Source organism: Acomys russatus, chromosome 16 (genome assembly GCF_903995435.1).
Source record: "Acomys russatus chromosome 16, mAcoRus1.1, whole genome shotgun sequence".
NCBI lineage: Eukaryota > Metazoa > Chordata > Mammalia > Rodentia > Muridae > Acomys > Acomys russatus.
This window is the reverse complement of record NC_067152.1, coordinates 21,694,251-21,710,654: the sequence shown is the minus strand read 5'-3', so window position 1 is coordinate 21,710,654 and position 16,404 is coordinate 21,694,251. Positions and strand designations below refer to the sequence as shown.

The window sequence follows — 16,404 nt, the reverse complement described above, 5'->3', positions numbered from 1 at the left end:
TACACCTGACATCAAAGCCTTATACTCTGGCAATGCTGACGAATACGATGAAAAGGACTTAGGCTTCTTTTGGCTGTGAAGTGGAGTGGGGAACAAAATATCTAGCAAGTTTTTTTTTTTAATGTTTTTTGAAACAGGGTTTCTCTGTGTAGCCTTGCCTGTCCTGAACTCTGTAGACCAGGCTGGCCTCGAACTCATAGTGACCCACCTGCCTCTGTCTCTCAAGTACTGGGATTAAAGGTGTACGCCACTATGCCCAGTTTCTAGCAAGTTATTTTGTTTTTGTTTTTCGAGACAGGGTTTCTCTATGTAGCCTCGGCTGTCCTGGACTCGCTTTGTAGACCAGGCTGGCCTCGAACTCACAGTGATCCGCCTGTCTCTGCCTCCCGAGTGCTGGGATTAAAGGCGTATGCCACCATGCCCGGCTAGTTTCTAGCACGTTTTAAAATAAAAATATACAGGAGTCTCTGTAAAGTAATGTCACTATACCCTACTACCTTACAAACAGTAAACCAAGAAAGACTAAAGAAAGAAAAGAAATTAACAGAGAGTTGGGAGATGCATCCAGCCTAAACTGTCTTAGAATCATGTAGCTAAAAACTTTAAACTGAATCTCCTGCTTCCTGCTCCAAGGACTGAGATTACAGATGTGTGCCACCACAGCTAATTTAAATCAAGCAAAAGAGGTTGTTATCATTAGTTAGGAAGTTATAACATTCCAGAGTAATCCCAGAAACACATTTATAAGTGTAAAAAAAAAAAAAAACCCATGAAGTTAAATACATGATCGCTAAAATAATACAAAGGAAAAAAATCAGTCATTTTCAAGCAAGTTAATAATGTGCAGCTCAACTCACAAAGATTATTCAAAGGTGTTTATGCTAAGTACTGAAAAGGAAATACTAAACGCTGCCTGTGTCAACAATGACTCAAGCTAGCCCCAAGGAATGTGGGCTGAGGGTCTGGAACCTTTAACTCTAAAGAGTCCTCTGTTTAGCATATCAATCAGGTGTTTGTATTCTGTTCTTAAAGCCTCTCTGCAGAGGTTGCCTGGCTTTAGATTGAAATTCTGATAGAGGCCTGTGGCGGCTCACTGGATAAAGGCACTTGCTCTTTCATCAAGCCTGGTGACCTGAGTTTGATCCTTGAGACCCCAAAAAGGCAGAAGAAGGGAATCTACTCTACCAAGTTGTCCTCTGAGCCCTCACCCAGTCGTGTGTACACACACACACACACACACACACACACACACACACACACACACACACACAAATCTGGAATCAGAATTCTAATTGGTAACTAAGTTTGCTTTCATCCCAATAAGTCACTCTCGGTCAAACTTTGGTTCTCTCAAGTCCCCTGTGGTTAAGACTTCAAGGCCTGCTAACCAATTTCCAGACTTTTCTTTTTTGAGACAGGATCTAGCCTGGAATTCGCTGAGTAGCCCAGGAGGGCTTTGAACTCAAGAGATCCGCCTGCCTCAAAAACCATGCACCGCCACGCCCAGTTCCAAGCTTTTTTTATGACTCTTCTTCCGGTCTTAATCAACTTCTCCTTCCTATGCTGGGTTATTATTTCTTAAATACCCGTTCCCTTTCCAGTGTTACTTCTCTCTCCATCCAGTTCTTGGCTCCTGCATTTGGGCTACAGAGGTCTCATGGGTGAATGGCGGTTCAGCCCTTCTCGGACTTTGGTTCAGTACCCTCATTTACAACATTACCGTCTCCGCCCCCTCTCCGGGACACCAAAAGCAAACCAAAGCAGAGTTATCTGTTGATAAGCCCGGGGAGTTTCGGGAGAGCTAACCTGAGGATTCTTTAGCGCTATGGCATTCGGAGAATGCCTCGGCATCTTCCTGTAACGTGGACTTAACTTACTTGTTCTCTTAATGTAAGGACAACGCCTCCTCTACCCAACAGAAAACTTCATGATGTACCCTATTAATCTTTTATTCATGCCCCATTCACACCCTTCCGGAACACAGAATAGCTCTTAAAACAGTTCCTTGTACAAAATATTTCCCAACTCTGAGTTTACATGATAAGCAAAAGCGTTCTTTGATCGATTAGGAAACGAAAGGGTTAAAGCTCGACAACCTGACGGATTCTAGGGTTTTCCTTCCTCCCCGCCAGAAATGAAAACGACCAGGAAGTGTGACTTTGCCCAAGGTAAAGATGGAAACGGTTAACTTCAAGTGCCAGACTTCTGCCCCAAACAATCATGGCTACCTAGTTCCACAAAGGATGCCACACACCTAAGTAAAAAATGGCGGGACCAAGGTTTCACAATGGGTGCCCAACTCCAAAATGGCGCTCACTAGCCTCACTAAAAGTTGAGAACTTCCCAGTGTGCTCTCTGGCCTACACATCATGTGACGCGAGCCTCAGCCGGAAGTGGAGGAAAAAGCGCTTCAGCCCGCCGCGCCTGCGCAGAAGCCTCTAGACGCTGAGAGGCAGGAGGTGCTTGAGATCGTCCGCAGGGTTTGGGACTGCTACAGAGGCCGCCACGGAGCCCTCCGGAGCCCCCGTTCCTGCCGCCGCCGCCGCCGCCGCCCGAGTCGGTACCGTCGGGCTGCAGCCGCCGGCAATGCCTCGAAGGAAGGTGAGAATTGGCAGAGAGGGGATGGCGGGTTTCTCTAAGGAGAGTCGATTGAGCAACGTGACGCAGTTTGCCACGCCTCGCGCTGGTTGGGTTCCAACTTTCCGCTCCCCCCCCCCCCCGCCCCCGATCCTAGCCTAAGCCATCCTGGTCTCCTCTCGGTACCAGGTAGAAAAAATGTGGGCCCTACCCTGGCCTCGGCCTAAGCTTGTAAACTATTCCCGCCCTCTGCATGCCTGGATCGGAGGCGTTCTTCTTGTTAATTGGTCCCTGAAACGTCTCGAAGCATATTGATTGGATTGTGACGCCGCCTATTCGGGCCCAACGGTCACCTCCCCGCGTGCGTGGGCCGTGCGTGGCCGAGGCTGGCCCTGGTGCTCTGCCACTGGCTATGGAGAACGCTCTCCGTCCTCTCCATTGGCCCAGCGTCGCAGTCTGTTCTTGTGGCGGGTGCGGCTTACCGAGGCCTGCCTTGGGACGCCCACCGTCCCACCCTTCCGGATAGAGATGGCGATAGGTGCAAAGGCGAGTTGGGGAGATCACTTTCCTTTCTAGGTGGGGTGGGGTGGGGTGGGGGAGGCAAACGGGGCGGGGAGGTACGACAAAGCATAGGAATGGGTGGCGGAAAAACCAGCGCCCACTCCCAGGGGATAGGTCACAGGCCTGTTGCATCTCAGACGTCTTCCGCTTATTCTGTTTGACGTTGCCTGGAAAGCGCATTTCGGGAAAAAACAACGCAAAACTTGCTGGAATTAGAAGGGTCTTTAGAATTTTTAACTCGTGTGTATGGTGCCTGTATTCGAATGTGAGCGTGTGAGCGTGTGGGCGCGGGCGACTGAGAGGCGTGAGGAGGACATCTTCCTCTCGATTTTTCCTTACCTCGGTGAGACAGAGTCTCACTGAACCAGAAGCCAGGCAATCCGGCCAGCGTGCTCTTGAAACCCACCGATGTTGTCTCCCCAGTGCGAGGGTTCCAGGCTCGTGCAGTTCTGTTTGTTTTGTTTTAAAAGCATGCTGGGGGGGGGGGGCATCTGTACTGAGGCCTTTATGCTTGTGCTCTGCCCGATAAAACCATCTCCCCATGCCGGACCTTGCTCTTTGCATTTCACAGCTGAACGAACGTACGGAGCACAGCTCAACTGTGTCTAAGACACTGATCAGGCAAATGAAAGCCAGAATTACAGAGCAAATGTTTGCTGACCACTTGCTAGGTGCTAGTTGCTAGGAATTAGGAAATTACATGTGATCAGTGGTTTAAAGGGTTATCCCAGTTGAGTGGAAGACACAGACCAAGAAGGCTGCAGTTTAGTCTCTGCTTGAAATTGTGTGCGCTGGTAAGCAAACGGTGAACTCAGGAAACAAATAGGCGTAGAGCTGATTTGCAGGGTTAAGCCAGGAAGAATTGATAGGAGGTCATGGATTCGAATCTGGGTCATTGGATGAGGGGACCTTAGAGATTGCCTCTTAGGGACGCTCTGTGACTTACTTGTGTCAGATTTTGAATGAACTATTTCGATGGGTAGACTGTTAGAATCATTCTTCATAGAGGTTTTCTTTTCTTTTTTTCTTTTCTTTTTTTTTTTTTTTTTTTTGGTTTTTCGAGACAGGGTTTCTCTGTGTAGCCTTGGCCATCCTGGACTCACTTTGTAGACCAGGCTGGCCTCGAACTCACAGCGATCCGCCTGCCTCTGCCTCCCGAGTGCTGGGATTAAAGACGTGCGCCACCACGCCCGGCTGAGGTTTTCTTTTCTTTTTTTTTGGTTTTTCTCTGTGTAGCCTTGGCTGTCCTAGACTCACTCTGTAGACCAGGCTGGCCTTCAGTTCACAACTATACACTTGCCTTAACCTCCCGAGTGCTGGGATTAAAGGCATGTACTGCCACACCCAGCACAAATTTATGTGTGCATGTAGGCCAGAGGATGGAATACTGTAACCCTTCTCCTTGGGGGCAGGGTCTCTCCTTGGCCTGGAGCTCACTAATTCAGCGAGGCTGGCTAGCCATAGGGCCCCAGGAATCTACCTGTCTGTAACTCTTGTTACTGGGATTAGAAACATGCTGACCACACCCAGCTTTTCACATGGGTACTTGGGAATTGAACTCAGGTACTTGTGCCTGTGAGACCAGCTCTTTATCGACTGAGCCATCTATCTAAGGCCTTTCATGGGGGTTTTCAAAGTTAAATATTTACCTTAATGTCTCTTACAACAGCCAGGGTTGACAGGTAGTATTTATATCCAGGCACACCAAATGCAGGAGACATACTGGTATGTTGTAATAGGCCCAGTCTCCTTTTAGCAATTTTGAAATACTTGCAGTCCTGGAAAATGTAAATTCTTACTGGATGTTATGGTACAAGCTTTCAGTTCCAGCACTTGCTGGGTACCTCTGTAGTTTGAGGTACACCTGGTTCCATACTGAGAGTTCCTGCCTCAAAAACCAAACAAAAACAAAAATTTAAAAAAAAAAAAAAAAAAAAAAAAAAAAAAACCAACCAACCAACCAAACAAAAAAACAACAGCAAAAAAAACAAAAACAAAAAACCCCAAAACCAACAAGAAAATGTAAGCTCTTGCTGCTGACTTTCTATACTGGCACACACTTTCAGTCCTAGCACTCTGAGGCTGAGGCAGGAGGATCACCATGAGCTCAAGGCAAACCTAGGCTATATAGTAAGTTACACGTCAGCCTGAGCTATAAACATAGCAAGATCCTATCTCAAAAACAAAACTCCAGGTGTAAATATGTTAGTAACTTGTTTGATGGCAAGTGTCCTTAACTATTTAGTTGTTGGGTTTTGTTTTTAATGTCATTTAATGCTAACACTAAATTCCTATTTGCTATAGAAATACTAAGGTATTAAGTATGGGGTGCTATTTGCAGGGTATGTGTTTTCTTCTAGGAATCTAAAGAATTATTAACTCCAAACATACTTGGCCTTAGGCAGTTTATTCTTTGAATGAAGAGTTGGGACCTAGAGCTGGGGTGTGGCTCCGTGGTGTGTGGTTAGTGCCTTGAAGCCCTGAGCCTGGTCCCTGCTGCACCCCACTCCCTGCCCATGCCAAAAATACTAGGACTTAAGTTTGAGGTGTTATAATGATTTCAGCAAATCTTTTCCTGCTTCTGGCTTAGAAAGGGGCTTAGTGTAAATGCTTAATTGATAACAGTGATCTTCATATTAAATCACTGCTCAGGAGGCTAACTGACACTTAGACCAGGGTGTGATGTGAGTCTAAAAACCTGGCATATGTGACTGGCAAGATGGCTCAGCACAAAAAAAAAAAAAAAAAAAAAAAAAGATGGCTCAGCACTTTAGAATACTTGTTGCTGGTGCAGAGGATCTGGGTTCCAGTCACCCACATGTTAGCTCACAGCCGTTCGTGAGTCCAGTTCCAGGTGATTTGACAACCTCCCTTGACCTCTGAGGGCATCCATGTGTGACACAGGGATGCAGGCAAAACTTCCACACACACAGAGTAAAACAAATCCAGTATTATCTTTGTTTTTCTAGTCAGGGTTTCTCTGTATAACCTTGGTTATCCTGGACTTTCTTTGTAGAACCAGGTTGGCCTCAAACTCAGAGATCTGCCTGCCTCTACCTCCTGAGTGCTGGGACTAAAGACATGCACCACCACGCCCAGCTCAAAATAAATCTTTTTTTTTTTTTTTAAATAACCCTGGTTTTGAATACCTATGAGTCTTTAGTATAAATTCCTTTTCCTGCACTTATCCACATGGAGAAGCTTCAAGGACAGATGGCTAAGAAAATAATTTGTATTTTTGTCTGATTAAATTCTTTTGAGATTAGTTATAGACAATAGCATGTTTTATTTTATTTTAATTTTTTTGCATGTATATAGATTTACTACATGTGTAGGTAGATACCCATAGAGGCCTGAAGAGCTTGTGGCTCCTAGAACTGGAGCTCCAGGCAGGTATGAGCCATGTGACGGTTGTGAATTAAACCCAGGTCCTATACAAGAGCAGCAAGTGCTCGGAACCACTTAACCATCTCTGCAGCCCAAAACCATATTTTGAAATGATGTTTTTTGTTTTTGAGTCAGGATCTGTCTATGTAGCTCTGGCTGTCCTGGAAACTCACTTATGTAGACCAGGCTGGCCTGGAACTCACAGAGGTCTTCCTACCTACCAGCTAATGTGATTTTTGTTGATGGAGAGTTTGAACAAAATTTACCTTGAAGTTAAATGGAGCCTAGCAAAAACATTTTATACAGTAACAACTGTTAGTCACTGGGCCATCTTGACAGCTCTGCTTTTGTCTGTTTTTTTTTTTTTTTTTTTTTTTTTTTTTTTTTGACATAGTTCTGCTAACCAAACTGTTTTGATTTGGGTGTTCTGCTGTTGGGTTGGGTTCTTTTATGTTCAGTTTGTGCTAATCTCCCGTCGGAGTTAATGACTTAGTTGGAATTGTTTCAGAATTAGAACTGCTTCTCTAAGTTTGTTGAGTACAGGTGTCCTAGTTGTAGGTTGTTCCACTAAAGTTGCTGAAATGAAGGGCTCCCTCTGAGCAGCAGGGAGGTGCCTGTGGCGGAGTTCTCTTGCCTTGGAACTTGGTACTTCAGCATCTGGTTCATTGTATGTCCAGTGTTAATAGAAACCTGCAGTAAATGCTTTCGTGCTAATGTCTGGATCTATGGTATTACAGAGAAATGCAGGCAGTAGTTCAGATGGAACGGAAGATTCCGATTTCTCTACAGATCTGGAACACACAGACAGTTCAGAGAGTGATGGCACATCACGCCGATCTGCCCGAGTCACCCGTTCTTCAGCCAGGCTAAGCCAGAGTTCTCAAGGTAAAAGTCTTTTATTTTTTTCTCCTGACTGTTCCTCACAGTGGACAGATTGGTATTATTTTATTGTGCTAGTTCATAGGGAGACTGGTTCCATGGCTTGGTGTTGATCAGTGGTTCTCAACCTTCCTAATGCTGTGGCCCTTTAATACAGTTCTCATGCTGTGGAGCCTCCAAATCATAAAATCATTTTTGTTGCTACTTTATAACTGTAATTTTACTAGTGTTAATGGATCAGATTGTAAATATCTGATATGTAGGTTATGTGATATGTGCTCCTGTGAAAGGTCATTTGGTACCCCACCCCCAAAGGGATGGCAACCCACAGGTTGATTTTGCTTTATTATTATTATTAATTATTATTATTATTACTATTATTTGTTCTTGTTGTTTTTCGAGACAGGGTTTCTCTGTGTAGCCTTGGCTGTCCTGGACTCACTTTGTAGACCAGACTGGCCTTGAACTCACAGTGATCCACCTGCCTCTGCTTCCTGAGTGCAGAGATTAAAGGCGTGCGCCACCACGCCCGGCTAGCACGATTATTTCTAAAATGAAGAGTCACATTTGGCAGATAATAACTGTGTGAATAAATACTCAAAATTTTGCTTGTGGTTGGAAGGTAATTGGAAGTCTCTTGGTGATTTTAGTCACTTGGGCTTAGTTAGAGGGGCCTTTGCCCCTTGTAGTTCTATGATCAGTCTGCAGTGATAGAGTAAATGGGAAAATTAGAATATGGGGCTGGGTGTGGTGATTTACACCATTAGTCCTAGCATGTGGGAATCAGGCATGCAGATCTCTGAATTGAAGGCCAGCCAGATAGGTAAAGGCTAGTCAGAGCTACTTATTGAGACTCCGGCTCTCAAAAAAAAAAATGTGTGTGTGCGTGTGCATCCATATAGATAACACATGCAGATACATGAGCATGAATGTGCACACACAGGTAAAGTGACTCGTCAGTGAGTCCTGTGGGAGTCCACAGTGCGGCAACCACATTGCTGTGGAAAGGTCTCCTAGAACAGTTTGCTAGGGGTCCAGTAGGATTTTACAAATTGAAAGATGAGAAAAATGTTTTAGGCAGAAGGAATCATATATGCAAAGAGTCATAATGGTTCCTAGATACCGTCATTAGCTGTACCCTAAAGGTGATGGATATTCAAAACGTGAGCTTGGGGTTTCTGCACTTATTTTATTTCATAGCCACAGAGCTTTGCAGCTCTTGGGAACATCAGTCACTGGGGAAGGCTACCCTCCCCAGCGTGACATGTAGACAGCTTTGTGAAAAGAGCCCCCAAAAGCATACAGACCAGGAGGCCTGGCCCTGAACTAACTTACCTCTCCTGACAGCTTGAGAATTTCAACTTAAACATTGTCATAGGTTGTTGTTACTTAAAATACTCTTCAATTTCAGCTTTGAGTTTATTTCCTTTAAAAAGCATCAGGTTGGAGACGTGAAAGGTCTATGAAGGCTTTAGAGTAGGTTTCTGTATGGGAAGAACTTAGGGGCTGGAGTGGCTCAGTAGTTAAGAGCACTTAGTTACTTTTGCAGAATACCTGAGTTTGACTCCCAGAGCCCGCATGGTAGCTCACGCCAGGGATGGTTCCAGTTGCAGGGAATCCAATGCTTTTCTGCTCATACACACACCCACACACAAAAACCTTTAAAGGTGTGTTTCATTTCTTTGTTTTGAGACAGTGTAGGTGGCTCAGGCTAGCCTGAAAGTTAATATCCTCCTGCCTCAGACTTCCAAGTACTAGGAATATCTGTCACCAGATCTGTCTTAAATTTTTTTGTACTTTTAGAACTTTTTACAACTAACACCACCCCCAACACAGTATTTATGTGCTATTGGGTTAGTTGTAGAACACAGTATTTATGCACTATTGGGTTAGTTGTAGGACATGTGTGTTATGATGAGCAGGGGAAGAAGCAGGTGGTATAGTTAATACTGGTAAAGAGCTTTTCTCCCACTGGGCGGTGGTGCTGCATACCTTCAATCCCAGCACTCTGCAGGCAGAAGTGGGTGGATCTCTTGAGTTGGAGGCCAGCTTGGTCTACAGAGTGAGTTCCAAGACAGCAATGCTACACACACACACACACACACACACACACACACACACACACACACACGTCTAGAAAAACCTGAGTAGGGAGGGAAGAGGAGAAAGGGGGGGATCTTTTCACAGTAGTCATGAGGAATATACTATGACTGTCTTTCTTTTTTTTTTTTTATCGAGACAGGGTCTCTCTGTGTAGCCTTGGCCATCCTGGACTCACTTTGTAGACCAGGCTGGCCTCGAACTCACAGCGATTCGCCTGCCTCTGCCTCCCGAGTGCTGGGATTAAAGGTGTGCGCCACCACGCCCGGCTGCTCTTTTTTCTTTTTTCTTTTCCCTAAAATGAGGTGAGTTTTTCTTTCTCGTGGTTAAAGAAGCAAGCGTGGAGACATTAACTTACCACAGATGCTTGCTGTGGTGGAGTGGAGTCCAGTCGAGCTCAGTCTTCACTGCAGAGCATAAACTAGTTATGCCCTGCAGTTATGTGCCTTGTCATGTGCTATTTAGTGAGCTTGATCAAGTCTATGGTTTTGTGAAACATGAAGAGAAGGAGCTGTGTTTTGATTGTTTGGATGGGAATAAAATAGATTTTCTTTTTTCTTTCATGACCTTTGAAAACTGGGATCAGATTCAAGCCCTGTTCGAAACTTGCCGTCTTTCGGCTCTGAGGAGCCTGCCTATTCTACCAGAAGAGTGACCCGCAGTCAGCAGCAGCCCACTCCAGTGACTCCAAAAAAGTACCCTCTCCGCCAGACTCGCTCCTCTGGCTCGGAAACGGAGCAGGTGGTTGATTTTTCAGATAGAGGTAAGTGGGCCTTTGTGACGTGTACTATACAGAGGGTCTGGTCACTTCTCTTTTAAGGAAGGCTTTGGCACTGCAGAGAGGGTGTCAGAGTTTAGGTGAGCAACCTGTTCACTTGATTCCTTTTTTGTTTGTTTGGTTTGGTTTTGTGGCTTAGCTTGTAGGGTTTGAAACAGGGCTCGTAGCAAAGAGCCTCAAAGTTGTGATCCTCTTGTCTCAGCCTCCAGAATGCTGGAATTACACATCTGTGCCACCATGCTCAATTTATCTAATTTCTTACTGTCTTTCACAGTTTATTTTGACTTTTAAGAGTGTTAGGGTTGGGGCTGGAGAGATGGCTCAGTGGTTAAGAGCACTGCCTGCTCTTCCAAAGGACTCGGGTTCAATTGCCAGCACCTGCATGGCAGCTCGCAACTGTCTTTGACTCCAAGATCTGACACCCTCACACCAGCACACATAAATTAAAAAAAAAAAAAAAAAAAGAGTGTTAGGGTCTGAGCAGCTGGAGTGTGTTGGCTGGGATGTGTAATAGGGAGAAGACAGAGCCTTCTGAACCTCCTCATAAAGAAGGCTTGCCCCAGATTTTATTAGAGCTATGATTTACCTCCAGACTGCTGACTAGGAGTGGCCTTTAGTAGTAGGCAGTGTTAAGTTATTGAGGTTGTGGCCTAGTACTTCAAGAGCCTTAGAGTGGAGGCGTTAGAGTGATCTTACAAGCTACTGAGATTCTTCAGCCAGGCAACATACTGGTTGGTTTGCACAGTCTCAAATGGTTTGCGGAGTTTTCATTTTTAAAAACTTGTTCCCCCTACCCTCTGCCCCCACAGCATTTCTCTGTGTAGCCTTGGCTGTACTAGACTCACTTTGTAGACCAGACTGGCCTCAAACTCAAAGAGATCTGCCTGCCTCTGCCTCCCTAGTGCTGGGATTAAAGGCATGTGCCACCACCCTGGCTCTTTAACTTTCTTGGTAGTACTTGGAAGTACAAAGATTTTCATATAAAAACATGTATTAATTTTTATATTTTAATTTATTTTATATGTATTGGTGGTTGGTCTGCATGGAAATCTGTGCACTACATTTGTGTCTGGTACCCGTGGAGGCCAGGAGAGGGGATAAAATCCCCTGGAACAGAAGTTTCAATTGTGAGCTGCTGTGTGGGCACTGGTAATCAAACCTAGGCCCTCTGTGTGAATAGTCAGTGTTCTTAAACAGTGAGTCATCTCTCTAGCCCCAACTTAATTTTTTGTCTGTTTGTTTATTTGTTTATTTTTTGCACTTTTTGGAGACAGAGTCTCTATGTAGCCCTGGCTGTCCTGGAACTCATTATCTACATCAGGCTGGCTTTGAGTTCATAGACCAGTAGTTAATTTATTTTGTTTTTTGAGACAGAGTTTCTCTGTAACAGATCTCTGCCTGTCCTGGACTCACTTTGTAGACCAGGCTAGCCTCGAACTCACAGAGATCTGCTTGCCTTTGCCTCCTGAGTGCTGAGATTACAGACATGTACCACCATGCCCAGCTCAGTAGTTAATTTTGAAAACAGGACAGATTTGGAAATATTGGATGACCATTTATTTATAGTAGTGATTAACTGAAACTGAATGGTGAATTGTCACCTCTGTATAGACAGATTATTTGACCATGTCCAACTCCCGTAGGCATCTGTTTTGTAAACCTTGATTTAAGAGTGCAGTTTCTGGGGCTGGAGAGATGGTTCAGTGGTCAAAAGCATGTACTACTATTTTCTTATTTTTATTTTTTGCAGTGTTAAGGGGGCAGGGTTTCTCTCTACCCCTAGCTGTTCTGGAACTCATGTAGACCAGGCTGGCCTCAAACTCACAGAGATCTGAATTGCCTCTGCCTCCCAAGTGCTATTAAAGGTGTGTGCCACCACCGTACACGGCACATGTACTTCTTGATCTTGTAGCTGAGCCAAGTTAGGTTCCCAGCACACATGTCTGCTGGCTCACAACTGCCTGTAACTCCAACTCATGGAGATCTGATGCTCTTCTGGTTTCTGCCAGCACCCACATTATACCCACATGCACATAATTAAAAATAAAATCTTCTGGGCTGGAGAGTTGCCTCAGTGGTTAAGAGCACTGTCTGCTCTTCCAAAGGACCCGGGTTCAATTCCCAGCACTCACATGGCAGCTTACAACTGTCTGTAACTCCAAGATCTGACATTCTCACACCAATGAACATAAATTTAAAAATTAAATAAAAATATTTTAATTAAAAAAAAGAAAAAAGAAAAATAAAATTTTCTAAAGAAAAAGAAAAAAAGAGTATGATGTTAAAAATGTCTTTAATCTAAGCATTTGGGAGATAGAAGCAGGTGGATTGCTATGTGTTTAGGGCCAACCTGCCCTATATAGAAAGTTCCAGGCTAGCCAGGGACACACAGTGAGAGCCTGTCTTTTTTAAAATAAAGAAAAGAAAAAGTGCATTTCAAAATTTTGAGACCACAGTAACTTCAGGTGCCAGTCATATGATAACCATCCATATGCGCAGGCATTGATACACATAAAATAAGTACTAAAAGAATTTCTTAAAATTTATGTGTTTGACCTACATGTATGTCTTTGTAACACTTACATGCTGATAGCATTGGATCCCTTGGAACTAGAATCCCTGGGCTGGAGTTACTGACTGGAGTGAGCCATCATGTGGGTGCTGGAGTCACGTTTAGGGCCTCTGAGAGAGCAGCCTCTTAACTGATGAGCCATCTCTTAGCCCCTTAAAAGAAAATTTTTGTTTGTTTGTTTTTGTTTTTTGAGACAGAGTTCTCTGTGTTAGCCTTGGCTGTCCTGGACTCGCTTTGTAGACCGGGCTGGCCTCGAACTCACAGTGATCTGCCTGCCTCTGCCTCCCGAGTGCTGGGATTATAGGCACGCGCCACCACGCCTGGCCTTAAGACAGTTTCTTTCTTCCTTCCTTCCTTCCTTCCATCCTTCCTTCTAGTGAGGCTTAGTTTTGAGACAGGTCTCTGTATGTAGCCTTACTCTGTAGACCATGCTGGCCCTGAACTCATAGAGAACATTGCCTTTGTCTCCTGAGTGCTGGGATTAAAGGAGCCCACCACTACACCGAGTGCATTTATTTTCTGTCTTGTGCCTCTAGGAAGGGAAATGGGTTTTGTTTTTGTTTGTTTGTTTGTCTTTTGGTTTTTGGTTTTTTGAGACAGGGTTTCTCAGTGTAACCTTGACTGTCCTAGACTCACTTTGTAGACCAGGCTGGCCTCAAACTAATAGCGATCCGTCTGCCTCTGCCTCCCAAGTGCTGAGATTAAAGGCATGTTTTTTTGTTTTTGTTTTGTTTTTTACTTATTTTTCCAATAAAGAACATAATACTTTTTTTTTTTTTTTTTTTTTTGAGACAGGGTTTCTCTGTGTAGCCGTGGCCATCTTGGACTCACTTTGTAGACCAGGCTGGCCTTGAACTCACAGCGATCCGCCTGCCTCTGCCTCCTGAGTGCTGGGATTAAAGGCGTGCGCCACCACACCCAGCTCGACATTAAATAATTTTAAGTTTCATTATTAAACAACATCTGGAATGGTGAGAACAGTTTTGTCATACTTGGGTCTTTTTGGTAATTTTTCAAATACTATATTTGATTTTGAATTCTCAGAATTAAGAGTTTAGGAGAAACATGGGAAAATAACATGTAGTATGTGAACCGCAGATTTACATTCAATCAGAATTTAAAGTTCAAAGTACCTTATAGCAGATAAGTAGCTAAAAATTACTGGTTAGGTCTAGGTCTGGGAGGACTATAGATGTAGCTCATTTGTAGACTGCTGCTATACCATGCATGAGGCCCTGATTTTGTTCCCTAGCACCGCATAAAGCTGGGCATAGTGGTGCCTGCCTATAAGCTTAGAACTAGGGAAATAGAGGCAGGAGGATCACATATTTAAAGTCATTCTAAGTTTCCTAGAGAATTTGGGCTACATACATGACACCCTGTCTTTTTTTTTTTTTTTTTTTTTGTAGCTGTAGAAAGAGAACTGCAGAGTCCATAAGCTCTTCTATCTGGTGAATCTTTAAATAAAGGGACCCACTTGCTTGTTTCTTTTCTTTAGAAACTAAAAATACAGCTGACCATGATGAGTCCCCACCTCGAACTCCAACTGGAAATGCACCTTCTTCTGAGTCTGACATAGACATCTCCAGCCCCAACGTGTCTCATGATGAGAGCATTGCCAAGGACATGTCCCTGAAGGACTCAGGCAGTGATCTCTCTCACCGCCCCAAGCGTCGTCGATTTCATGAAAGCTACAATTTCAATATGAAGTGTCCTACGCCAGGCTGCAACTCTCTAGGTGAGTGCCCCAAATTCATGACTGTTGTGGCACAAGGGCCCTGTTGTGATCCCGCTTCTCAGACCCTTCAGTGGTTGTGAACTCAGAGCAATCATAAATAAGAACTATTCTTGGGGGCTGGAGAGATGGCTCAGAGGCTAAGAGCACTGGCTGCTCTTCAGAGGTTGTGAGTTCAACTCCCAGCAACTACACGGTGGTTCATAACCATCTAGAATGAGATCTGGTGCCCTCTTGTGGCCATCAGGCAGAACACTGTGTACTAATAAAAAAGAATGATTCTTGGCCTATTGTCTGTGCATAATCACAGGTCTAGTTGTAGGGAAATGTAAGTGATGAACCATTCACTGTATTTAACATGCTTTTCCCAGTGAAGAAGCTCCCTCTTTCCCTCAGGAAAAACAAAAATGGAGGGCTGGAGAGATGGTTCAGAGGTTAAGAGCACTGACTGCTCTTCCAGAGGTCCTGAGTTCAATTCCCAGCAACCACACGGTGGCTCACAGTCATCTGTAATGAGATCTGGTGCCCTCTTCTGACCTGCAGGTGTACATGCAGGCAGAGCACTGTACACATAATAAAACAAAAACAAATGGAAAACAAGTTCTTGAAATGTCTCATCCTGTGACACATAGTTGATGCTTATAAGGACCGATACGGTATAAGATAATGCCTAATAATAGATGCATGGCCATAGCTGTTAGAAAAATGAGGAGGACAGAATTCTCAAGAGGCTGTAAATCTTAAGCGTTTGCGTGAGACCTGGCCTTTGATGACCAGGAGTTTCTAATTTTGTGTATTTGGTTAGAAGTAGGATACAGCTCTTCTTTGATTAGTATCTTAGACTTAACTTTTAGCGAATCACTTATGGATTCTTATAGTGGTTTGAAGCTTATTTGTGCTGCTCGAGTGAGCTGAGGTGCACTTGTTGAGCAGAAGCCATTGGCGGAAGTTGGAAGGTCCTGACTGATAGATAAGTTGCCTTTTAGTATGAAGTTCTCAGTGCGTATGAACCTTATCTTTATGCTTATACTGTGGTCTATGAAGTGTGCTAGCAGCGTTGTGTACTTTTTAAAGGTAAATACTTTTTTAAAAAGTGCTTTGTTGGGCCGGGCGTGGTGGTGCACGCCTTTAATCCCAGCACTCGGGAGGCAGAGGCAGGCGGATCGCTGTGAGTTCGAGGCCAGCCTGGTCTACAAAGCGAGTCCAGGACAGCCAAGGCTACACAGAGAAACCCTGTCTCGAAAACTAAAAAAAAAAAAAAAAAAAAAAAAAAAAAAAAAAAAAGTGCTTTGTTAAAGATACTAATGATTAGAAACAGTTGGGAAATTGGTGCCAGAAGACTTGATAAACAGAATGGCATAGCCTTCAGTTTGTAAAACACACAGTCTTTGAAAGCAGGCTTGCACATAGTGACACAGCACTTTTTGCTCTTGTTGTTGGTTTGTTTTTGTTTTGTTTGTTTGTTTTTCAAGACAGGATTTCTCTGTAACCTTGACTGTCCTGTACTTGACCAGGCTGGCCTCAAATTCAGAGAAATGACAGCACTTTATACTTGGTGTTTGATCCTGAACAATTTTTCTATGAAATGGCCTCGTGCTGCTTAGTAGCAAGGATATACTTTGACAAACTTAGCTGACATAGCCTACTGTACACATAGGCTTGCTGGGTGTATGTTTGTGTGCGTTTGTATATGGCACAGCCTACTGCTCCTACTCCCCAGGGAACAAGGCAACATGAGGTAAGTCAAACAGGAGAACATGGTTCAGCTTAGAGACTTGATAAACTCTAAATGTGTGCAACAGTTGCTATGTAACT

At 44.2% G+C, this 16,404-nt stretch overlaps 1 protein-coding gene across 3 annotated transcripts in view; it reads left to right on the top strand.

Annotated features, from left to right (window-relative positions):
* The first annotated feature begins 2,423 nt into the window (after positions 1–2,423).
* Kat7 (lysine acetyltransferase 7) overlaps positions 2,424–16,404 on the top strand; it is a 36,455-nt gene continuing 22,474 nt past the window's right edge. For all 3 annotated transcript variants that reach the window (XM_051158358.1, XM_051158359.1, XM_051158357.1), the window contains exons 1-4: positions 2,424–2,601; positions 7,263–7,410; positions 10,091–10,267; positions 14,353–14,592. In XM_051158358.1, coding sequence (XP_051014315.1) covers positions 2,587–2,601; positions 7,263–7,410; positions 10,091–10,267; positions 14,353–14,592 — 580 coding nt within the window. In that variant the 5' untranslated portion in view covers positions 2,424–2,586. The remainder of the gene's footprint in view (positions 2,602–7,262; positions 7,411–10,090; positions 10,268–14,352; positions 14,593–16,404) is intronic.